General features: G+C 38.2%; 3 protein-coding genes and 1 pseudogene across 8 annotated transcripts; all 4 read left to right on the forward strand.

The window, feature by feature from the left end:
* The first annotated feature begins 2,036 nt into the window (after window positions 1-2,036).
* LOC104720274 (uncharacterized) lies at window positions 2,037-6,992 on the forward strand. Its single transcript, XM_010438207.2, has 7 exons — window positions 2,037-3,537; window positions 4,845-5,006; window positions 5,295-5,719; window positions 5,855-6,064; window positions 6,415-6,507; window positions 6,627-6,776; window positions 6,888-6,992. Exons 1-7 carry the CDS (start codon window positions 2,037-2,039, stop codon window positions 6,990-6,992), a joined length of 2,646 nt encoding a protein of 881 aa, XP_010436509.2.
* Window positions 6,993-7,068: 76 nt separating this feature from the next.
* Window positions 7,069-7,625, forward strand: LOC147935979 (uncharacterized). The gene is made up of 2 exons (XM_087468542.1): window positions 7,069-7,127; window positions 7,232-7,625. Exons 1-2 carry the CDS (start codon window positions 7,069-7,071, stop codon window positions 7,623-7,625), a joined length of 453 nt encoding a protein of 150 aa, XP_087324668.1.
* Window positions 7,626-8,484: 859 nt separating this feature from the next.
* Window positions 8,485-11,218, forward strand: LOC104718542 (transcription factor MYC4 pseudogene; annotated as a pseudogene). 5 transcript variants are annotated; one of them, XR_015569205.1, is made up of 3 exons: window positions 8,485-10,615; window positions 10,939-11,015; window positions 11,076-11,218. The product of XR_015569205.1 is annotated as a transcription factor MYC4 pseudogene, transcript variant X3 (transcript). The 5 variants fall into 5 exon arrangements; XR_015569204.1 differs by having other exon boundaries at window positions 11,090-11,218; XR_015569207.1 differs by having other exon boundaries at window positions 8,485-10,609.
* Window positions 11,219-20,396: 9,178 nt separating this feature from the next.
* Window positions 20,397-20,920, forward strand: LOC147935980 (defensin-like protein 159). Its single transcript, XM_087470567.1, has 2 exons — window positions 20,397-20,542; window positions 20,642-20,920. The coding sequence occupies exons 1-2, from the start codon at window positions 20,485-20,487 to the stop codon at window positions 20,821-20,823; spliced, it is 240 nt and encodes a 79-aa protein (XP_087326693.1). The 5' UTR covers window positions 20,397-20,484; the 3' UTR covers window positions 20,824-20,920.
* Window positions 20,921-24,007: the final 3,087 nt, after the last annotated feature.

The following is a 24,007-nucleotide window of genomic DNA, read 5'->3' on the forward strand; positions in this document are numbered from 1 at the left end:
TCATAAGAAATCTATATCCCAGTAAGAAATCTAGTTTGCCACTATGCGGCCCAGTTTTATCCCAGTATAAGTAGTAAAGCCCAGCTTAACATTGTTTTATGCGATTCCAAAATGTGTCACTGTACGACAGAACACACTATAGCTTCGTCCGATATGCACAGAGAGACCAACATTTTTGGGCATTTGCTCTCATACTGACAAAAGAACGAATCTATGAAATCTGACCAATTAAAACAAAAACAAGAGACCCACCCGACATAATGTGATATTTTGTGAGGTCGTATAATTTTCATAATAATAGAAAAAAAAATCTAATTATCTTTTCTTTAATCACGAAACTTTTGCCTTTATGCTCTCGCGTCTCTCTTCACCTTTTGATATATCGAAATCATCAATGTCTTTTCTTGTTGTTCATCATTCATAAAAGTTGTGTTCAACAACGATGCCAACAAAACTATGTTTTTATTAAAAAATAACAGAAGAGAAACGTTTAAGTACTAGTACTTGACTTAAATCTTATAGTTTTTGTGTATATATTGAACTACTTTGTTTTGCCTACAAGAACCAAATAATCTAACAACTCACTTCTTATATATATAAAAAAATTGTTAAAAACTCCAAGGAATTAAAATGATAGTATTTGCTTGCAAGAATTAAATGATGGACTAATACACAAGAAAAAATAAAGCAGACATTGACACCAACACTAAAACTGAGGGAGACAAGATAATTATTTTAAGTGATAAATCATTTTCATTCTTTAATTGTTCGTAATTATCACCATTATATATAAAAAGGACAAGGTTGATTAAAAATGTGATATGATTTCTTCTCTTTTTCCATATATTAGTCATTAGGGTGGATTTGTGTAATAACCAAACAAAAAAAAAGTAAGAATATAACCAATTAATCAGAAAAATTAGGAGATTAACCATTGCCCAATGAAAAATGACCAAAAGGGCAGTTTAGTGACAATAGAGAATGGTGGTGGTTGGTGGCCGGAGGAGGGATCCGGCGGTGGTCCGAAGGCCGGTCCGGCGGCGAAGGGTCCGGAGGTGGTGCTCCGGTGGTGGTAGTCCAGCGGTAGTCCAACGGTGAAGAAGTCCGGCGGAGGTTGTCCGGCGGTGTACCGGCGGCGGTTCTCCGGCGGTGTACCCGGTGGCGGTGGTCTGACGGCGGAGGTACTCATGCAGTGGTCCGACGGAGGTTTTTCGGTGGAGTCCCGGCGGAGGTTTTTCGGCGGTGTTCTGGCGGAGTCTTGGCGGCGGTGATCCGGTGGACAAAGATGATGGTGATGGTGGTGGGGGTGGTTGTTAGGAGGTAGAGAGCGGAGGATGATAGTGTTAAATAAAGGGTAAAATAGTATATATTGTGAATAAAAATCTATTTCTAAAAGGAGAAACGACGACGACGACGGCGAATGAAATCGAGGGTTGATCAGGGGTTATGGTTGACGATGGTAGGTGGAGCGAGGGGCTTGTGTGGCTTCTGAAGGGTCATTGTGGTTGGGGACAGATCGGAAGTCTGTCTTTGTTTTTGAATGGGGTAGCTCCATTGTCTCAATGCTCAGGTTGTAATAGGGGAAAACTGTTGCAGTCGGATTTATAGGATATGATTCGATTCGATTTGGGCTTAATCGTATGGGATATTCGATGGATCTGTTTCAGGACTGAGGGATTCATTTCAGATCATGTTTGGGTACGGAGGGTATCAAATTTGGTGATTTTGCGGGAGGTCATAATGACTGCGATTTGATGGTGCCCTTATGGAAGGTTTCACATAACTCTGCTATGGCTTATGGGATCAAGGATTGATAGGATTTCGCAGATTGAGTGTATTTTTGGGATGTTTTTGATCGGTATATTTTCTCTACGGATTCGGAGGTCCATGGTTGGTATATGGGTATATATTTGGAGATTGGGGTTTATTCGTTTCATCTTTTGCTCACTGCTTAGCATATTTTCTGGTTAAATCGCTGTGTTTTGCGGTGTTCTGCGGTGGAACGTGTTAGCTTGGTGGTGTTTGTGCGGTTCCTTATGGCTCAGTCATCGTTTCTCAAGGGTAAGGCTCCTCTGGTGCGTACGGAAACAGTCAAGACTTCCAATACGGTCTTGGCTCAACGGATCCATCAATTCTCTCTTATCCTTATTGGGAGATTGATGAATCCATCGGTTCAAAGGGTGGAGTCCTTGGTGTCTACTTTACCAAAGATTTGGAAGCTTGAAGATAGTGTTGTGGGAGCAGATCTTGGTCAAAACACTTTTCAATTCAACTTTGCAGAAGAGGCGGACCTGCAAGGCGTTTTACAGAATGGACATTACCATTTTGATGGTTGGATGATTTCCTTGGTTAAATGGGAGCCAATCATCTCTCCAACCTATCCTTCAGCTATTAATTTCTGGGTGAAAGTGGCTGGTATCCCAATGCATCTTTGGGAGATTGCTACCTTGGAGGCCATTGGCAAGAAAATAGGTACTATTCGTGAAATTGATGAAGAATCTGGGAGTATTTGTGTTACCGTTAATGGTTTTAACCCTCTTCTTTTTAAGTTGGTTGTGCCTTTTGATTCTGGGGATGAATTTATAGTTTCACTTGAGTATGAGAAGCTGTTGGGCCTATGCGACAACTATTTTCGGCTTACACATGATTCGAGAAGCTGTCCGGAGTTAAATAACGTTGTTGGGGTTCAGGGGTTTGAAAACCAAGCAGATAAGAGAGGGGCTCAGCGACAACATGGGATGGTAAAACAAGGGGTGTATCATAATGAAAGTGGATGGGAGAAGCCTAGTAAATTTGCTAAGCGAGCTCTTGATTTTCAATCATATGAGGCGCCTGTTGTGGCTGGTAGCTCCGGTTCTAATCAACAAAATCGTCATCAGGGATCGGGTTGGGATCTGAAGAAGCTGTATGGTACTACGGAGGTGGGTCATATGGGTGCAAAGCGTGGAGGACAGGCGGTTCTTATTGAGTACACAAGCCAGACTCCTCCATTTCATCTTAATAGGAAGGGTTCAGGATCGGTATGGCCAAAGCCTCTTTACAAAGCCAAACAAGTTCTTAAGGATAAGTCGGTGAAGGAGACACTTGGGGTTGGTACCGTAGTTTCGGTTCTTGATGAGCCTCGACCTGATGCAGAGATGGTGGTGTCCCCTCAACTCAAGTCTGTTAAGGATTCAGCAGGCTCTGATTTTGAGGAAGCCACTGATGACCTCCTTGAAGATGGTGAGTTCTTGGATGGTAGTCTCCAAGGGGATGGTCACGCTGTAATAGAGCAGAATACGACACCTTTGGTGAATGATTCGGTTGTGTCTGATTCAACTGAGGTGGATATGCAAGGTATCTCTTTACCCTCTATACATAATGCTTTGGATGTGAGTGTTGTAAGTTCTGCTTTGCGTAATGTTGAGTTAGGTTCGAATGGTGGAGATCGCTTGAGACTTCCCAGCTCTCGGGTTAAGAAAGTGTTTAAAAAACCTGTATTATCTCTCGCATCTCCTGGAAAACGTTTGCTTGCTAAAGCTCTATCTAAACCTGCAGGTGAGGTTCACAAACAAAAAGTGATGGGAAATTAGGGGACCAAGTTCATGGTTGACAAACCTCCGGGTGGGGGACAACCGGTTAGGAAAGGGATGGTGGCTCTCCCGAAACCATCGGCTCAAACGTGAAGGTCTTGAGTTGCTACTGTCAGGGCATTGGGGCGGACCTGACCGAGGAGTACTTGGGAGATTTGTGGAAAAAGTATCATCCAGATATTATATTATTATCAGAAACAAAAAATGTATTTCTTATTTTAAAAAGTTTCAGAATAAGTTTGGTTATGATAAGTTGTTTATTGTTGAACCATGTGGGTCTCGGGGCGGTTTAGCTCTTTTTTATAAGAATGAATTAAAACTTTCTATTTTATATGAAAGTGATCGGTTAATTGATGTTCAAACATTTTCCGGCCAACAAATGATTTTTCTGTGTTTTGTTTATGGGGATCCCGTCCCTCAACATAGACATAAGGTTTGGGAAAAATTAATTGATATTGGTTCTTTTCGAATTGATCCGTGGTTTATGATAGGGGATTTTAATGAACTTACTGGGAACCATGAGAAATGAGGCGGGGCGTTAAGATCAGTATCTTCTTTTGTACCTTTTAATTCTGTGATCCGACATTGCGGTATGTTAGAATTTCCCTGCTATGGTGAGCAATTGTCTTGGCGAGGTAATAGACGGAACAATCAGATAGTCCGTTGTCGCTTAGACCGGGCGTTAGCTAATGAGGATTGGCATTGTTTTTTTCCCCACTCAAAGGTCGACTACTTATTTTCGTTTTGATAAGCGTTGGTTAGGTAAGGATGGACTATCTGGTGCGGTGGAGTCTGGGTGGAACCGCACAAAAAATTTCTGGACACCGGTATTTGTGGATAAGTTAAAGAACTGTCGTAATTCCATTTCTTGGTGGCGGAAGAACAATGTTTCTCATGTGCCGGCCATCATTTCATCTTTGAAGGCGGCCTTGCAGGAGACAAAGATGGACGACTCGATTTCGTAGGACGAAATTCGGAGTATAGAAAGGAAGCTGAAGGAGGCCTATAGGGATGAGGAGTTATATTGGCAGCAGAAAAGCAGGAAGTTCTGGTTACGGGTTGGTGATAAAAATATAAAGTTTTTCCATGCTTCCACGAAACAGCGATGAGCAAGAAATAGGATTGCTGGTTTATTTGGTCCAAATGATGTCTGGACTGAATCGCTTTCTTGTATGGAGGATATTGCATCAACAGATTTTACAGATCTTTTCAAAAGGTCGAATGTGAGGGGAGTCTCAGAATTGCTCTAAGAAGTCCCTACACTGATTACAGGTTATATGAACAGATCCTTAACGAGGGATATCACGGAATCAAGCTTTTTTGCTATGCATCCCGAGAAATCTCCGGGTCCCGATGGGATGACAGCATTGTTTTTCCAACGCTTCTGGTCCTCTCTAAAAGGAGATTTGGTCGCTTTGGTTAAGGACTTCTTTCGTATGTATCGCTTCGATCCGCGTTTAAACAAGACAAACATTTGTCTAATTCCAAAAAAAGAAAGGCCTCAACGGATGACAGAATTTAGACCGATTAGTCTTTGTAATGTGAGTTATAAGATTATCTCAAAGGTCATGTGCTTTTGGCTCAAGCGGGTTCTCCCTTCACTGATGTCTGAAACCCAATCGGCGTTCGTCTCTGGTCGGCTAATTACAGATAATATCCTTGTTGCTCAGGAGATGTTTCATGGTTTAAATACAAATCCTTGATGTAAATCCGATTATCTAGCATTTAAGACGGATATGAGCAAAGCTTATGACCGTGTGAAATGGGACTTCTTAGAAGCGGTTATGGTCAAGATGGGTTTTGATAGGAAATGGATCTCTTGGATCATGTGGTGTGTATCTTCGGTCTCCTATCAAGTCCTTCTTAATGGACAGCCTCGGGGCTTAATCAAGCCTCAGAGGGGTTTACGTCAGGGGGATCCTTTATCTCCTTATTTGTTCATAATATGTACGGAGGTTTTAATCGCCAATATTAAAAAGGCTGAAAGAGAAAGTAGAATTACAAGCATCAAGTTAGCCCGGGACTGTCCCACTGTTTCACATTTGTTGTTTGCAGATGATAGTCTGTTTTTCTGTAGAGCAAAGACGGCAGAATGTACTACGGTTATGGAAATTATAAGGAACTACGGTGAAGCTTCGGGTCAAGAGGTGAATCTGGAGAAATCCTTTATTATGTTTGGAAAAAAAGTTTCACCTGAAAGCAGGATTCAACTAAAATCTGTAATGGGTATTTCCAAAGAAGGTGGTATGGGCTCGTATTTGGGTATTCCCTAAAATCTTCAGGGTTCGAGAACTAAGATTTTTAGTTATGTCAATGATCGTTTGGACGATCGAGTGAATGGCTGGTCTGCAAAGTATTTATCGAAAGGTGGAAAGGAAGTTATGATTAAGTCGGTCGCGTTGGCTCTTCCAACGCGACCGACTTATGGAAATTATAAGGAACTTCGGGGATGCTTCGGGTCAAGAGGTGAATCTGGAGAAATCCTTTATTATGTACTACGGTTATGGAAATTATAAGGAACTACGGGGAAGCTTTGGGTCAAGAGGTGAATCTGGAGAAATCATTTATTATGTTTGGAAAAAAAGTTTCACCTGAAAGCAGGATTCAACTAAAATCTGTAATGGGTATTTCCAAAGAAGGTGGTATGGGCTCGTAATTGGGTATTCCTTAAAATCGTCAGAGTTCGAGAACTAAGGTTTTTAGTTATGTTAATGATCGTTTGGACGATCGAGTGAATGGCTAGTCTGCAAAGTATTTATCGAAAGGTGGAAAGGAAGTTATGATTAAGTCGGTCGCGTTGGCTCTTCCAACCCATGTCATGTCTTGTTATAAACTACCGCAGGAGGTAACGTCTAAGCTTACGAGTGCTATTTCACGGTTCTGGTGGAAGTCTAACGATAAAGCACGAGGATTGCACTGGGTCGCCTGGGATAAGGTGTGTAAGGACAAGTCCGAAGGCGGCTTGGGCTTTCGTACATTAGAACACTTATTGATGCAATGCTGGCTAAACAATATTGGCGGTTAATTCATTACCCAGATTCTCTAATGGCCTAGGTCATGCGAGGTAGATACTTTCGGAATAAACATCCTTTACATGCCAAGAAGCCTTACTCCCCCTCGTTTGCTTGGAGGAGTATTTACTCTACTCAAGGCTTGGTGAAACATGGTGCAAGGTGGGCGATAGGTTCAGGTTATCATGTTTCGGTATGGCGGGACCCCTAGATACTAGATAATCAGCCAAGACCGGCTAATGGTAGAGGCCGATTGTTACATCCAAATTTAATGGTAAATCATTTGATTAATCCTATTACTAAGGAGTGGCATATGCCAATTCTTGAGGAGTTTATGGACCCGACAGACATTCAGATTATCCAAGCTATGGAGATCAGCAAAGTCTACAAACCAGATAAGCTGATTTGACATTATACTAAGTCAGGAAAATATTCGGTCAAGACGGGTTATCGGCTAGCACGTGAATTAATTACGGAGGTTGAATATGGGCCGTCTTGTACGTCCCTTAGGGCATAAGCTTGGAAACTGGAGGTTCCCTCGAAGGTTCAACATTTCTTCTAGCAGATTGCTTCTGGTTCCCTTCCAATGATGGAACGATTTGCTCATCGGGGTGTTCGGTGTGATACCCTATGTAAACGCTGTGATAGGGAGGTGGAGACTATCAATCACGCACTATTTGAGTGTTCTCATTCCCGTCGGATTTGGGATTTATCTTCTGTTGACTTAACTTTTGGGGACTTTCCCTCTGATTCCATATACACGAATCTAGATTTTCTATATTGGCGGGTGTCATCCCAGGTGGATGCTCCGAATATACGTTTTCGTTTACCATGGATTGTTTGGTCAATTTGGAAAGATAGGAACAAAAAAGTTTCTGAGGGATCTGAGGCAGAACCAAGCGAGGTTATTAATCAGGCGGACAATGACAGATTGTTATGGGATGAGACTAAGACCTTCTACTCGGCTGCCCTAGAACCCCTGCCTGCGAAGTCTCGGGATCCTTCCCCCCGGTGCCAGGTTGATGGTTCTTGGAAAGCGTGAGATCCTCTAGTCGGTTTGGGTTGGTGGTTCTGTATTAGTGAGGATACCACACAACTACTGGGAGCACGGAGTCAACGTTGCAGTCCTTCCCCTCTACATTCAGAGCTTCAGGCTTTGATTTGGGCGATGGATTCCTTACTGACGGCGGGGGTTGATTGTCAGAGCTTTGAGACGGATTGCGCAGAATTAATGGCGATGGTGCAGTCTTCTGATGAATGGCCCGCTTTCTCCAACCTTTTGGACGACTTCAACGTACTCCGGCTATCCTTCCCATCCTTCCAGCTGTCAAGGATTCCACGGATGTCGAACATTCAAGCAGATTGTCTGGCTCGTTCTTCGAGATCTTTATTTTCTGAGACTTCTTTTGTAAACTCTTATCCTCCGGTTTGGGCAACCAATCTTAGAGTTATTTTCTAGATTAATGTTTGGTTGAAAAAAAAATAGTATATATTGTAGATTATATAGTCTGTATAATATTTATATGGTTAGTGTAGTTAGATATTTAATTTTTGTTTTTTTCATAGTTACTTTTGCCAATTTCTCTAGTTATTATTTTTAAAGAAATAAATATACACATCTATATATATATATATATATATATATATATATATTTCAAAATGTCTTCTTTTCTCAATCAAGCTACCTATTTTCACCACAAAAAATGGTCAAGAATCAAGTTATGTATATACCCAAAAGACTGAATAGAATCATTTTTTTTTAACTGTAATAAACATTTACTTACCCCACTTAGAAATTAATTCTTTAGTTAAAAAAAAAATCTCTTACTATATAGACAGATATATTACTTTAATTTATGTTATCTTGAAATAATCATTTAGAGCCTCAATGAAAATACCACTCACCTCTCAAGAAATTATTACTAACATTTAGTGAAAAACAAATTATTTACAGTTTTTTAAAAATTTTATTTTATTACAAAAGGTTATAAATATACTGTATACAGATTCCTTTTTCCCCAACAATCATCAAACCAAACTAAAGGAAACCAACTTTTTATTTTTATCACTCTTTGTCTCTTGTAAAAACCCATCGGAGTGTTATGTCTCCGACGATTGTTCAGTTAACCGATTACCATATCGACCAATCAACAGACGCTACAACAAATCTCTGGTCAACTGAAGACGATGCGTCAGTGATGGAAGCTTTCATCGGCGGCTCTGATCATTCTTCTCTGTTTCCTCCACTTCCTCCTCCTCCTCTTGCTCCTCCGGCCCTTTCTCAGGTCAACGAAGATACTCTACAACAACGACTCCAAGCTTTAATCGAAGGAGCAAACGAGAGCTGGACTTACGCTGTGTTCTGGCAATTATCTTACGATTTCGCCGGAGAAGACGTCGAAGAAGGAGGAGTAGGAGGAGGAGGACTAACCAACAACAACACGGCGTTGTTAGGTTGGGGAGATGGTTATTACAAAGGAGAAGAAGAGAAATCTAGGAAGAAGAAAACGAAACCAGCTAGTGCAGCTGAGCAAGAGCATCGTAAGAGAGTGGTTAGAGAGCTCAACGCTTTGATCTCCGGAGGAGGAGGAGAAGTAGTTAACAATGGCGGCTCTGATGAAGCAGGAGATGAAGAAGTTACAGATACTGAATGGTTCTTCTTGGTTTCGATGACACAGAGCTTTATCAACGGTACTGGTTTACCTGGTCAAGCGTTCTCGAGTTCGAACACAATTTGGCTATCTGGATCTAACGCGTTAGCTGGATCGAGTTGTGAGAGAGCTCGTCAAGGTCAGATTTATGGGTTACAGACAATGGTGTGTGTACCATGTGAGAACGGCGTCGTTGAGCTTGGTTCGTCTGAGATTATACATCAAAGCTCAGATCTTGTTGATAAAGTTGACACCTTTTTCAACTTTAACAATGGCGGTGGTGGTGGTTGTGAATCTGGTTCTTGGGCGTTTAATTTGAATCCAGATCAAGGAGAGAATGATCCGCGTTTGTGGATTAGTGAACCTGGAGTTGAATTGGGTCTTGTAGCTCCTGTGATCATCAATACTGGTAACAACTCAACGTCTAACTCTGATTCTCAACCAATTTCGAAGCTTTGCAATGGTGGAAGCTCTGTTGAAAACCCTAAACCTCAAGTTACGAAATCATGTGAGATGGTGAGTGTCAAGAACGGGGTTGAGAATGGCTTCTCCTCTGGTCAAAGCCGGTTTATGGGAGAAGATAGTAGTAACAAGAAGAGGTCTCCGGTTTCGAATAACGAAGAAGGAATGCTTTCATTCACCTCTGTTTCTGTTCTACCACGTCCTGCGAAATCAGGGGACTCGAATCACTCTGATCTTGAAGCTTCGGTGGTTAAAGAAGCTGAGAGTAACAGAACTGTGGTCGAACCGGAGAAGAAACCGAGGAAACGAGGGAGGAAACCGGCTAATGGAAGAGAAGAGCCTTTGAATCATGTTGAGGCAGAGAGACAGAGAAGAGAGAAGCTGAATCAGAGATTCTACTCTTTAAGAGCTGTGGTTCCTAATGTCTCTAAGATGGATAAAGCTTCTCTCTTAGGAGATGCTATTTCGTATATCAATGAGCTTAAGTCTAAGCTGCTGAAGGCTGAGTCTGATAAAGAAGAGTTGCAAAAGCAGATTGATGGGATGAGTAAAGAGGCGGCAAATGGGAAAAGTTCGGTTAAAGAACGGAATCAAGAACCGGGTGTGTCGGTTGAGATGGAGGTTGATGTGAAGATCATTGGTTGGGATGCGATGATAAGGGTTCAATGCAGTAAGAGGAATCATCCTGGTGCTAAATTCATGGAAGCACTCAAGGAACTTGATTTGGAAGTGAATCACGCGAGTTTATCAGTAGTGAATGATCTTATGATCCAACAAGCGACTGTGAAAATGGGGAATGAGTTCTTTACGCAAGATCAGCTTAAGGTTGCTCTAATGGAGAAAGTCGGAGAATGCTCATGAATAGCATCTTAAGAAGTGTTCTCTTTGTGATTGTAGTGTGCAACTATATTATGTAAGGGTAATTTTGCTGCACCCACTTGTTGTTGTTGTTGATTGCTTGTAAGATAGGGTTATTTAGTTTAGTATAGTTTCATGGTTATTATTAGTAGCTATGCTCTTAGTTTGTGTTTTATGGTTTCAGTAGAGATAAATGCATGGCCAATGGGTAAGTCTTTGGTTGTTGGTGTATGTATTATGTATATATTATGAATAAGGCTATCGTTAGAAAACAAATGGGATTGAAGTTGAAGGTTTTTTTTTTTTTTTCTTTTGTCATTTAAGTAAAAGTTTGAGCTTTCACTTTCAAGTGAGTTTTTTTTGTGGTTCTATGGTTTTGTGAAGGTTTGTGTTCATCTCAGCCACATAAGGACAAGTCTATGGGAATAGTTTGGCACCAAACGAGGCATCTAATTTGTTAGGTAAGAATATACCCCTTTCTTGTTCAATAAAGATTATTTACACCAATCACATCCATCAAGAGATTCCAATGTAGGGCATTGGGACCTCAAGATTAATGTGGATGTAACACGATCATTATTGTTCTAAATAGTATTTTGAACACGATGTACACGTAAGACTTTCAAAAATATGGAGTCATATATATATATGCAGCTCGTATAAATCTGTTGGTGTCACGTTTAAGATTACCATTTTGTGGTATTAATCATGATGCAAAGGCTAAATGGATATCTGGATATCGACAGAAGAAGTGAAACCACTAGCTTAAATAGGACCAGTTGCATAATTCATACACATGAGGTCCAAAATTGTTAGATCAAAATGTAAAAAAAAAAAGTTACAAAAAAGGTTTTAGGTAGGGAAAGCGAGGTTATGTGTTGTCTATAAAATGGTGGAGACATGTGTGGACGATTATTAAAGCGGTTTTTTCTGCAACATATATAATTGTGTTTTTTTCCTTTCTAGCAATAATCTCCTCGGAAATGTGTGTGAAGTGAGTGAGTGACGACAGTACGAACTGCCAATAGAAGGTGTGATTGAAAACAAGAAAACATCATGCACTTCCAAATAATAACGCAAAATATGGTGATTTTTCGGAGTAAACATCTCAGAAGCCCCTAAAACAATTTGACAAATCTCCTATTTCCCTCTCTATTTTTCGTACCTTCATCTTTTTTAATAAGAGATGGTGAGACGAATTTAGCCTTACAATTTCATTGATTTAGATTAAATTTTTTAAATAAAAAAACAAACTCAGCTCTCTTTCGACCCGAGAGAAACCCGACCTGTTACTCACCTCTCAACCCAGCCGCCGGCGATTCTTCCGATGTCGGAGCTCCTATTGCTGTCGTTATTCACCAATTCGAGTTGAATCAAGTTGTTCGTCGGAGCTCTCTTTCGACCCGAGAAACCCGACCTAGTTACTCACCTCTCAACCCAGCTGCCGGCGATTCTTCCATCGTCGGAGCTCCTACTGCTGTCGTTCTTCACCAACTCGAGTTGAATCAAGTTGTTCTTCAAAATGCAGGTGCGTTACTTCACATTAGAGTAACTTTTGGTTGAATTTGTTTTTGATTTGTAAATTTAGAAATTCAATTGGATTTAGATCGAAGAAAGCTTAGCACATTGGGTGTTTTACAAAGGTTTATGGGTCGATTGAGCCATCTATTAGATAAGAAAATGATTTGGCTTTCGATTTCAGTGAATTAAGGAGATTAGAACTCGTTTACCGTTCGATTCAATTTTGAATGGAGAGAGAGAAGGTGAAACTGGTAATACTGGTATATTTAGTAAAACTAGTAAAATTAGTTGTAGTACTAATTATGATTTTTTTATATTGGTTGGTTTGGCAGGATATAATATGCGAGAACGTCAGCCTACATTTTAAATGTGAAGGTCGCATGTATAGTATAATGTTCAAGAGGAATATAACATTGTTGATGTTAAAAGCAAGGATACAGAGGAAGCTTGGGTTTGTTGAAAGTAACGTTCAGTTGCAGCTGAGCTACAAGCCACTACTGGTAGAAACATTGGAGCATTGTGAGCTTAATGATGATGAGGATGTTAATGTTTATCTAGACTCCGTTAATTATGAGAAGCGAAGATGTATGTTGTTTGTGAATGTCATCCATTCCGAGCCTCAGCCTGAGCAAGTTCCCATAGTGCCCAGTGTGGACTAAAGTTCTGTTGGTATGAACTTTGAAAACCAACATCCGAAGGATGGTGAAATCGGACCTAACGCCATTGTTGTCTACGTAGGCAAAGAAAAGGCTGTAGAGGGTGATTCTAATAAAGAGGTCGAAGTTGAATCACATGATGAAGGTGATGAATATACTGAGCCACGGCCTATTGTAGAACCGTGTAAGTATATTGAACCATGGGATGACGGTTTGGATCTAACTAAACTTCAAGAATTTCCAAACAAGAAGATATTGCAAGATGTGGTGGATAGAGCTTCATTCGCTAACTGTTTTAGTTTTGAAATAGAAAAGTCGGACAAGGTGCGTTATGTGGTCAAATGTCCTAACGAAGGATGTAACTGAGGTTTACGAGGTGGTAGGATTCAAGGTACATATATTTTCTCGATTAGAAGGCACAACAAGATGCATACATGCTCTCGGGCTAGTCAAAGTTCAAGCAACAATAAGAGACAAGGCACTCCACAATTAGTTGATTCTCTTTTACATGGTGATTATCTAGGGCAAATGGAAACTCCACCTCCGAAAATTATCATGGATCTTGTCAAGACAAAATTAGGTGTTGATATATCATATTCCACGGCTCTGAGAGGGAAAAAACAAGTTGTTACTGATTTGAAAGGTAGCCCAGATGAAAGCTACAAGATACTGCGATGTTATCTGCACATGTTAGAGAAGGTTAATCATGGTACAAGATCATATGTGCATTGCAATGAGAATAATAAATTCATGTACTTGTTCATAGCTTTGGGAGCTAGCGTTGAAGGATTTAAAGTCATGAGGAAAGTTATAACTATGGATGCAACTTTTCTAAAGAATGGATATAAGGGTGTTCTTGTTTTTTGCGTCGGCTCAAGATCCTAACCGTCACCATTATCCCTTGGCGTTTGGTGTTCTTGATGGTGAGAATGATGCAAGTTGGAATTGGTTTTTGGAGATGTCGAAAACCGTTGTTGGGGATTCTTCTAAAATAGTATTTATGACTAACAGAAATACAAGTCTCATAAAAGCCATAGCTAATGTGTATCCTCTGGCTCATCATGGTTTTTGTATATGGCATTTATCCCAAAATGTGAAATGTTATGCTAGTAACGTCAACAAAGACGTTGTTGCATGGAGATTCATGGAGTGTAGTAGGTTTTACACAGTGGCTGAGTTCAACATTGCTTACGCTTCTTTTACGACAAGATATCCTTTTGCTGCCAAGTATCTTGAAGAATCTACCCAGAAAGAAAGATGGGCAAGATGTGTTTTTCCAGGAGATATATACAACCTAGACACAAGCAACTGTGTTCAATCGATGAACAACGTATTTAAAGATGCAGGGAGGTACTCCTTGATACTCATGCTTGATGCAAAACTTAAAAAATTCTCTGAATGGTTTAATGAACATCGAAAAGATGCTGTGTCTGGATCAGTCGCAAATAAATTGGTGCCTTTAGTGGAGAACTACTTACATGATTTATGGGCAACTGCTGCGAAACTGAAGGTGACAGAGCTAAATGGTTTCAAAATTGAATACAATGTCATTGACAGTGACGGAAAGTCTTATTTGGTGAAGTTGCGATTGAGAAGTTGCAGTTGCAGGTTTTTCGATATACAAAAATATCCTTGTGTGCATGCATTGGTGTCTTTCATTACATTCCAAAAATATTGAGGTAAGGATATCGAGTTACATGAGTTGTGTTCTAAGTATTATTGGACGGAGCTGTGGGTAACTGCATATTGCAGGACAATTTATTTAGTACCTGATAAGTCTCGATGGGATGTCCTAGATGAAGTCCAATATATGCAGATCATTCCTCCGGATCGGAAAATAAAAGGGGGAAGAAAGATAACAAAAAGGTATGCATCTGCTGGGGAAACACGACCAAAAACTCGACCTAGGACGCAGAATAAAAGGCGCCGGAGACAAAGACTCCAATGGTTGTTATTTGGAGATTCTTGTAATGTTCATGTTTGATTCATCTCTTCATTTATCAATTGTTTTTGGTTTGACTAATCTCTACTTTTTATAGCATAACTCCCGCTTGAAACTTAATTTGAAGTCTATTAATGTTTTCTTCTTTCAAAATATGTGTATATAAGAGAGTAGAACTGGCACAACTAAGATAAATCTGGTAAAAATGGTAAAATTATTACTACTGAAAATAATAAAATTGGTACTACCTAATACCAGTGTTGACAATACATATTGGATAAATGTTCTACATAGGTTTCTACTATAAATGAATAATTTTCCAAAATATACTAATTTTAATTTATTTATGAAAGAATCTCAACAAGTGTTTCCTTACACTTTTAATGTCACTTTGTAAATAATAACCATGTAAGCATGAAAAAGTTATAGACTTATAAGTTTTAACTTATGAAGTACCAAAAAGCTTGTAATTGTATGTTAGTTAAGTTTAATCAACTGTAAAACTAAAAAAAGTAATGCTAAGGTTTAGTATAACTAATAAAACTGAGAAATCTCTAAAGTACAACTATGTGCAAGTTTAGTCCAACTGCATTAATCGGTAAAATTGTGTGTGAACACGCAGTGTGAACGCACACATCTTTTACACGTGGCCAGAATTCCGTTTTTTCTTTCTTCACCACAGCCCCGAAGATTTTTCTCAACTCAATCACTCTCATCTGTTGTCTTCTCTCTCCTCATTCTCATCCATTCATTCATTTTCTTTGAAACTGAAAGTCTTCTCTTCTCTCATCTTGAAAGTCAAATTCTAGATCTATAATTGCTCTCCTTCTCAAACTATGGAACAATTTGAGGCCGACCCATACTATGCTGATCAGAAGAGGGCGAGGAAGTTAGTAGCGTTGCGAGAAGCCATAGCCGATGGTGATTTGGGCATGCCTCTAATATGCCCATGTGGCGAACGAATCGTCGAAGAGATCTCTGAAACAGAAACAGAGAAAAGGAGATGGTTTACTTGCATTAAGTATAAGGTAAATTAAACTAAATCAAGTACAATTGAGAGATCTGAGTATGATGTCTGTTCGTTGATATATTTTGCTGGATGATGGATTGCACATGCGGAAAATTTGGGCTGATGCAATTGAAGAAGAAACCCAAAGCTTAAGGAAGGATGTTGATAACCATTGGGAGAGATTGAAGGAATTCGACCCCCATCATACTCAGATCTATAATTTGCAGATGCAGCTTAAGGAGAAGAGTGACGAGATTGCCAAACTAAGAGAGGAGGTGGCGTTGCTTTCCACTCGAGTCGATCTCCTGGATAGATTGTGTTTCGATTGATATTATCTGAGTCGATCTTCTACGTTGGTTTAAAACTTGTTGAATCAGTTTCTGTTTCTTATCTTTTATATGAATTCTCTTGTTGAATCAGTTTCTTATCTTTTATGTGACTTCTCTTGTTGAATCATGTTCTATATTTTTCTATGAATTCTCTAGTTTTGTTTAGTTTTAGGTAGTTTTACCAAAAATACGAATGACAAATCCAATAAAATAAAGTAGTTTTACATAGTTTTACTAGTAATACCAATCGGAAATCCTTAAGAAAACAACATAGTATTACATAATTTTACTAGTAATACCAATCCCAAATCCAACAAAATAACGAAGTTTTACATAGTTTTACTAGTACTACGATGACAAATCAAAGAATATAACATAGTTTTACTACTTCTTAGACCTTTTTCTCTTCGTCCCTCTTCCTCCTTCTTGCGAGCTACTCGGTTGCTCATCATCTACATGCGCCTGACATGAAACCAAATATTGTTAACACCTTCTAGTATTACCAAGTATTACTATAATATTACGAAGTATTACCTTTGATTTCTCTTGCTCTTACAGAAATACTTCCAACGTTTCGATCCTTTTTTCAAGCCCATCAATCTTCGCCGAAATGTTATCGAACTGGGTTTTCATATCCTGCTTCATGGTCCTTAGAAGATCCCCCAACACAATAGTATCTTCTCTTGGTTATTCATTGGCGTACAGAAGATCCACATCTACTGTGTACATCTCCTCCAAAAGTACAGGTAGTCCTCTACGAAGGCGTCACATCCAACTGGCAACTACGACATCATGGGTATCGTCTTCCTCAGCTTCTTCCATGATTAAATCGAGATGAGGAATTTCTTCATCAATATGAGGGATCACACTAGCAATTGCCTGTGTAAACGACCTACTTTAGATACATTACAAACCAATTTATTCAAATGATTATTAATTTCAATTGTTAGGATAACTAACCGTTGTTGTACCAAGTGTATCACCTATATGCTTTAGAGGAAAAACTTTATGACCGGTACTCTTAAATTTTCTCTTGCACATCCTAGGACAACTTTTATCCATCTCAGGAATTTCGTCAACGTAAGTGTTCCCCAAAATTGGAACTGCCTCAAATAGTAAAAACTACACAACAAAAAAAAAAACTAAAATCAGCTTCACTTATAAAAAATATCAACAATGAAAAGACTTCAAATTTTAAACTAACTAACCTCCAATGGAATACAGAAACCTGGAACAGGCCAAAACGCATCCTCTTTATGAACGACCCCTTTAAAATGCCCATTGTATGGGAAATCTCTTCTAGCATGTTATCGAATGATAATCTCCCCCAAGGAAAAAACACACAAAAATATAGATCATTCACTGCTCTTACAACAAAATCATCGATCCCCTCAACATCTTTCCCCGAGTCTTTTGTATGGCCTACAATGATGCTTCCTAAAAATTAGAGAACAGCCATCTTCAACCTATCACGAGTACGACCTGGTTGCATTACCTTTAGCTTTTCCCTCACATCTTGAAGTCTAACCTTTTTTTTTCGTAAAAAATACTTCCTTCGAAACTCGTTACTGCCAGCTTCCTTGTAATTAAGTGGATAGCACCGACAATTTAATTCACATATCAACGCGTGTTCTCTCAGACCATAATGGATTGGAACACCATTCACAACAAACCATACTTCCTTCTTTTTTTCAATTTCTATCGTTCGAAGTAAGAGCAACCACATTCCCATAAGCTTGTGGTTTGGGTCCCTTGGCATGTGCGAAAATGTGCTTGAATTGTGGATGTTTCTCAAACCAATCCCTCTCAAAACTAGTCAGTGGATGCTCTAATTTATCAAGCATTGTCAAAGTTTCAGAAATATGACACCTTGTCGATAGCTTGATTTTCTTGTTGTACTGACTAGGCTTGAAGTACATTCCTAAAGGTTGCATCGCTTCTGTTTCCTCCTCCGATTCCTGCAACTATATCAGTTTTACATGAGTTATACCAGTTATTCACCAACTAGTTGTACCAGTTCTACTAGTTCTACACCACCTAGTTTTACCAGTTCTACTAGTTCTACACCCAATAGTTGCACCAGTTCTACTAGTTCTACTAGATCGATTTCAAATTCCAATTCAATTCTGAACTACACAGACTAGTTGTACTTACACTTGCATCGTTGTGCTCCTCGTGCTCCCTCTCACTTTCGCTTGTACTCCTTCTCGAGTTACCTGCCGAGTTCGAACTTCCCTCCTTATCTTCTTCTTCTTCTTCTCCTTCATCTTCTTTTTCTTCCCCTTCTTCTCCTTCAACGTCTTTTTCTTCCTCTTCTTCACCTTCTTCTCCTTCATCGTTTTCTTCTTCCCCTTCATCGTTTTCTTCTTCCTCTTCATCATTTCCTTCTTCCCCTTCATCGTTTCCTTCTTCTTCTCCATCGCTTGATTCCACAGAAGTAGATCTCTCGTTATCTCCTCCTTCTTCATCATCTTCTTCTCGATTACTTGATTCCGGAGTACCGGATTTTGCTTTCTCTCCTTCTTTCGCATTTTCTCCTTCGACCACCGGATTGGGTTCCTCTGAAACTCGAGTTTCACTTTCTTCCGCCACCGTAGTCAAAGCTCTCTCTCATCCTACTATCGCCAGACTCAAACCCGACACACCTACTTCTTGCGAATCGGATTTTGCTTTCGAACCACCATCTCCTTGTGAGATCTTCTTTTCTTTCAAATGATCACTCCTCCTCACACGACCCCCCCCCCCCCTTGTTTTCACCATCTTCTTACTCGATTTTTGGTTGATTGAAAGAAAACGAGAAAACCCTAGTTCTATAGTTTCACCCAAATCGATTCGAGTTTCCCGAAGAAAGAGAAGAATGACGAGAGAGAGCGGTTTTAAACATAAATTTTACAGTTTTTGTTTTTAAAAAGATACCGATTCAGTTTTTCGGGTTTTAGATCCGATTTTGTTTGGTTGGGTGGATACTACCCAGGTGTTCTTTGTAAATATCTTAGTTTTCTTTGGACAATAATGTAAAACACTCATTTTTCGATTTAAAAAAAAATAAAAAAAATAGTTAAAAAAAGAGAAGGACTTTTGAGATTGTCAGAAATGTTTTAGGGAGTTCTGAGATGAAACTCGTTTTTTCGGGGTACATTATTGCCAAATAAAAACAAAGAACCAAAGAGCTAGGACCTATAGTACACATTCATGTGTTTTCTTGTCTTTCCTTACAACTAATCCTAAGAATCAGCCACTTATAATTAGTATATATCAGCCGATTTGGTTAATAGATAATAATATTCTCACAAGAATTGGATTTGGCATTTGGGAAGAGCAAGAAGGTCGTTGGTGATTTGCAGTTTCTTGTCGACATCATCTATTGCAGCATCAATATCCACTTCGATCACTTGAAGACAATCCATCTGGCACAAGAAACTGTTCAGTTGTCTCAATTCATTACCACTTCCTCTATAGCCATAATTCTCTAGCACCTTCACTACATTCTCATTGATTCAGACACCGTCACTACATTCTCATATATACAATTATAAGGCAGTATACCTAGATGTGCAAGTAACAACAAAACAAGTAAAATGTACCTTGAGGACAAGAGTTTCTAGCTTTGGTCATAACTCATAATTATAAGCATATTCCAAAGTTGTTGTCGTTTCCATCTTCTTGTCTCGAAAGAGGGTTTGACAAGGGTTTCAAACCGAGGAAAACTTACTTCCCGTTCATCTTTCCAATAAGGCAATAATCACTGAGTCTATACATTACCTGCAACACAACCTAGTGGTCATGAACATGGTTTTCATCAGACAAGAGAGAAGGGAATGCAAAGATTTCCTTAATCGCTATGTAGAAAAACTAAATGATTTAATTTTGGAAAACTAAATGATTTAATCTCCTCATTCTTTATAACTAATGTCTAAATGATTTAATTTTGGAAAACCTTGGAGATTTCAATAATTTATTGTTATTCTATATTCTTCACGATGAGGACGATATATTTCTCCATGAAAACTATGTTTATGCTCGTTCTATTTCCACATATAGAAGAAAACTATAAATAATGAAATACAAAGAGGTAAATTTTGTTGGTTTACTACCTAAATTGGTTACTAAACCATTTGAATCCGAAGAGGCAAATTACGTTTGAATAAAACGCCAAGAGAGTAAGCATTTCAAAGCTCCGGACCAGATCATCATTCTTGAAATTAAACCGGCAACCAAGTAATTGCTCACTGTTTGTAACTTCTCGGCTTGTGACCAGTTATTTCTACGTACATTCTGTAACTTCTCGGCTTTTCGGTTTTTTTTTGTTGAAATAGTCAAACAAGTTACTTCTTATAAATGCTTTGGAGTTAGATGATACTTCACAAAGAAATAGGTACCTAGGCACCACCAGTATACAAAACAAGCTTTTCAGTATCGCCTCTCTAGTTTTACAGAACATCGGTGACTTCGTTTAGTTGTAATATATTGATCATGGCCAGGTTATCATGTTCTTATTTACTTGTACTCATGCTTGTGTTCTCGTTTTCAGGTAATTTCATATGTATTCCATTTCTAAGGCATCTAAAATATATAAATATGTATATGATGATTATGTTTGTGATCATCACACAATGTTTTACTTTTGTAGTTTTTTTAATTGTTGAAAGAGCTGAGGGAAAGCGATGTCATTGGACGATTGACAAAGAAATGCCATGTGATCTTGTCGATTGCCGTTTAAGCTGCTTTACTGGTTACAATGGAGTTGGCAAATGTTTTGACGATCGTAATGTTAGAGGACGTTACAATTGTGGTTGTCTATTTAATTGTTAAAAGGAGTTTTATTAACATAACTAGGACAGAGACTTCCGCGATGTCGTGGGGAAGTATTTCAAAACAAATTAAATTAAATTTCAAATTTAGAAATATATATTATAAAATCATTTGAAAATATATGCTAAATAATAAAATTAATAATTATCCCAAATAATAAAATTATTAATTATCTCAAATAATAAAATTATTAATTATCTCAAAAAAAGAAAATAATAAGGAGGGCTAAAACTTCATAAATATTAAACATATATAACTGTGAGTTTAAAAACATACAACCATAAAAATAAAAACTTATAATAAAAAAATAATTTGGTAAAAAGATTCATCTCTAGTCAAAAATTATTAAATGAAAAGTCATAATGAATCGAGATAATTCTACTTATATCGAAACAAATTATTCAATAATTTGTATGTATTATAAGTATAAGATATTGTATGAAAATTTATTATAAAGAATATCAAACCAACCATTATAATAAATAAATGCAATTTTAGGATGAAATAATTTTAAAAATAAAAACATCTTGAGTGAAAAAATTTTAATCAATAATTATAATAAAAATACACAAATTCTAATAATAAAAGATGAAAAAGTTAAATCTTAAAAAACACATACTTTACGAAAAGTTACGATAAATATATACAATTTTAGGTTACATAACTAAAGTTGATTAAAATTTTATATTAGTATAATCGTTTCTAAAATCTTTATTTAGATTATAGAATAATGTTGGATATTTAATATTAAAATTCATATTATTTAGATTCAGCATGAAACGAAAAAATTTGTGTCACCGAAAAATGATTCATTAATTTATTAGTTATCTAAGAAGAGACAAATATATAAATATATATATAGTTCAAAATACATAAACATTTAGATAAACATAACTCTTGGAACAAAAAGTTGTAAATAAGATATGGTGAAAACTGAAAAGACATAACCCTACACAATGAACAGAATTAACCGTATGATTTTCTTTTATAGTAAAAAACACAACTCTACAATGAACAGACGCAACCCTATGATTTTTTTTTTAAAAAAAGAAAAATATTATTTAATAAAAACGTACGATGAAAAACACAACTGTTACTGATATTTATTCATATTATTATTATACAGATTTTTATTATAAAAGACACAATTTTACAATAAACAGACGCAACTATATGATTTTTCTCAAAATAAATATATTATAAAGACATTTTATAGTAAAAGTGTAACAACCCGTCCCGTGGACCCCACTAGCCTCACTGCTAGCTGCCCCAACAGACCGTCCGTCAGCGGATCCCACTAGCCTCACTGCTAGCCGCTCCAACGGACCCCACTAGCCTTACTGCTAGTCGCTCCAACGAACCCCAAACTGGCCCTGCAGGGCATCGATCCTAACCCATTACTGTGGCAAATGGAACTACTCATCCAAATCCACAGTAGGTTATTGGTGCGCGAGGCGTTCCTCGAACCCTGGTCCTCACCCTTTAACAACCTTCCCACATGACAAGTTGCCACCAATTGACGGTCCGTTGGGGCAGCTAGCAGTGAGGCTAGTGGGATCCACGGGATGGGTGGTTACAATAAAAATAGATTTTTATGTAACAACCCGTCCCGCGAACCCCACTAGCCTCACTGCTAGTTGCCCCCATAGGCCCAAAGCTGGCCCCACTAGCCTCACTGCTAGCCGTCCCAACGGACCCCAAGCTGGCCCTGCAGGGCATCGATCTTAACCCATCAATTAGTGGCAACTTGTCATGTAGGAAGGTTGATAAAGGGTGAGGACCAAAGTTCGAAGAACGTCTGACGCACCAGTAAGCTACTGGTGGATTTGGATGTCCACAGTTATGAGTTAGGATCGATGCAATGCACAGCCAGCTTGGGGTCCATTGGGACGACTAGCAGTGAGACTAGTGGGGTCCGCGGACGGTCCGTTGGGGCAGCTAGCAGTGAGGTTAGTGGGGTCCACGGGACGGGTTGTTACAAAAAGACACAACTCTACAATGAACAGATACTACTTTATTATTTAAAAAAAAATAAATAAAAAAATTATTTAACGAAAATCTTCTCCTTTTGTAGTGAAGTTACAAATCAGAATCATTACTTTTCTTCGAACAGTTGAAATTTTATCTAGAAAAGAATATTTCCAAAGGATTTATGTCACGTTTACTACAATTAATGCGTCTAACACAAATGAACAATACACAAGATAGTCATATAGCTTGAGGATATCATTTCAAATATGGACTTTGTAGTAATGTTAATGCATCATCCAATTCCGAAGTGTGCAACCCATATAAACTGATTTTAAATAGAAAGACTCCTTATTACCATATTCATATGTCAAATCTAAAAACTCACTATATGATCGATTTAACTTTTAGAAAATATTTTTAGGTATTTTCACTAAATTTTATGGGGAATTTTGTCAAAATGCCACATTGTCAAAAAAACTTTTACCCAATGCCATTTTTCTTTTTTCTTTTTGAAACTGCCACATTTCAACTTTATGGTATTTGTATGATTACAAAACTAACCCTGAACAATAACTGAAATAACAAAAAAGAAAGGAAGCAAACATTAAATGCGACGTTAAATGCGACATTAAATGTTTTTCGTGGTGGACAACTTAAAATTGGATGGACAAGTTTAAACTGGAAACAAATTTGTCCATCGAAAAATCAGAGCGTGAGAATCAGTAGACCAACAATTGGATTAGGTCGTGGACAAAATTGGAGATGATAATAGTGGATTCCTATGAAATGTTGTCCACTGAGTATTAAAGTTGTCTACAAAAACTCCTCACAAGTCAAAAATGAGGAAAAAGATCGGAAAAGAAGCCAAAATTGTGGTCCATTAAAAAATGTTGTCTACCAAAAATTAAAGTTGTCCATCAAAAATTTAAGTTGTACGTTGATGATTAAAGTTGTCCATGAAATTAAAATTTGGTCCATGAGCCGGAAAATACTCCGATTCAGATTTGAGATCTGATATGTTTTTGTGACTCTGCCATCAATATGATTTAACACATCGGCGACATGTTTAATATCGACAAGATTTTCGACGAAAGAGTGTGTGAAAAGAGTTCAGACTTATGTGACAAATCTGATTAAGATTCTTCTCTCGTTGTAGAAAAGAGAAAGATATATACTTTGCTGGAAGTGAGGACGATTTGTTGAGGTGATGGAA

The sequence above is a fragment of the Camelina sativa genome, chromosome 10 (assembly GCF_030686135.1).
Source record: "Camelina sativa cultivar CO46 ecotype springtype chromosome 10, ASM3068613v1".
NCBI classification, from domain to species: domain Eukaryota; kingdom Viridiplantae; phylum Streptophyta; class Magnoliopsida; order Brassicales; family Brassicaceae; genus Camelina; species Camelina sativa.

Excerpts from the sequence above, each read along its gene's own strand:
- LOC104720274 (XM_010438207.2), top strand. The coding sequence starts at position 2,037 with ATGGCTCAGTCATCGTTTCTCAAGGGTAAGGCTCCTCTGGTGCGTACG. Across the intron at positions 3,538-4,844 it reads AGCTCTATCTAAACCTGCAG|GTTATATGAACAGATCCTTA; the intron begins GTGAGGTTCACA and ends CACTGATTACAG. Across the intron at positions 6,065-6,414 it reads CTGGAGAAATCCTTTATTAT|GAGGTAACGTCTAAGCTTAC; the intron begins GTACTACGGTTA and ends AAACTACCGCAG.
- LOC147935979 (XM_087468542.1), top strand. The coding sequence starts at position 7,069 with ATGGGCCGTCTTGTACGTCCCTTAGGGCATAAGCTTGGAAACTGGAGG. Across the intron at positions 7,128-7,231 it reads AACTGGAGGTTCCCTCGAAG|GGAGGTGGAGACTATCAATC; the intron begins GTTCAACATTTC and ends ACGCTGTGATAG.
- LOC147935980 (XM_087470567.1), top strand. The coding sequence starts at position 20,485 with ATGGCCAGGTTATCATGTTCTTATTTACTTGTACTCATGCTTGTGTTC. Across the intron at positions 20,543-20,641 it reads GCTTGTGTTCTCGTTTTCAG|TTTTTTTAATTGTTGAAAGA; the intron begins GTAATTTCATAT and ends TTACTTTTGTAG.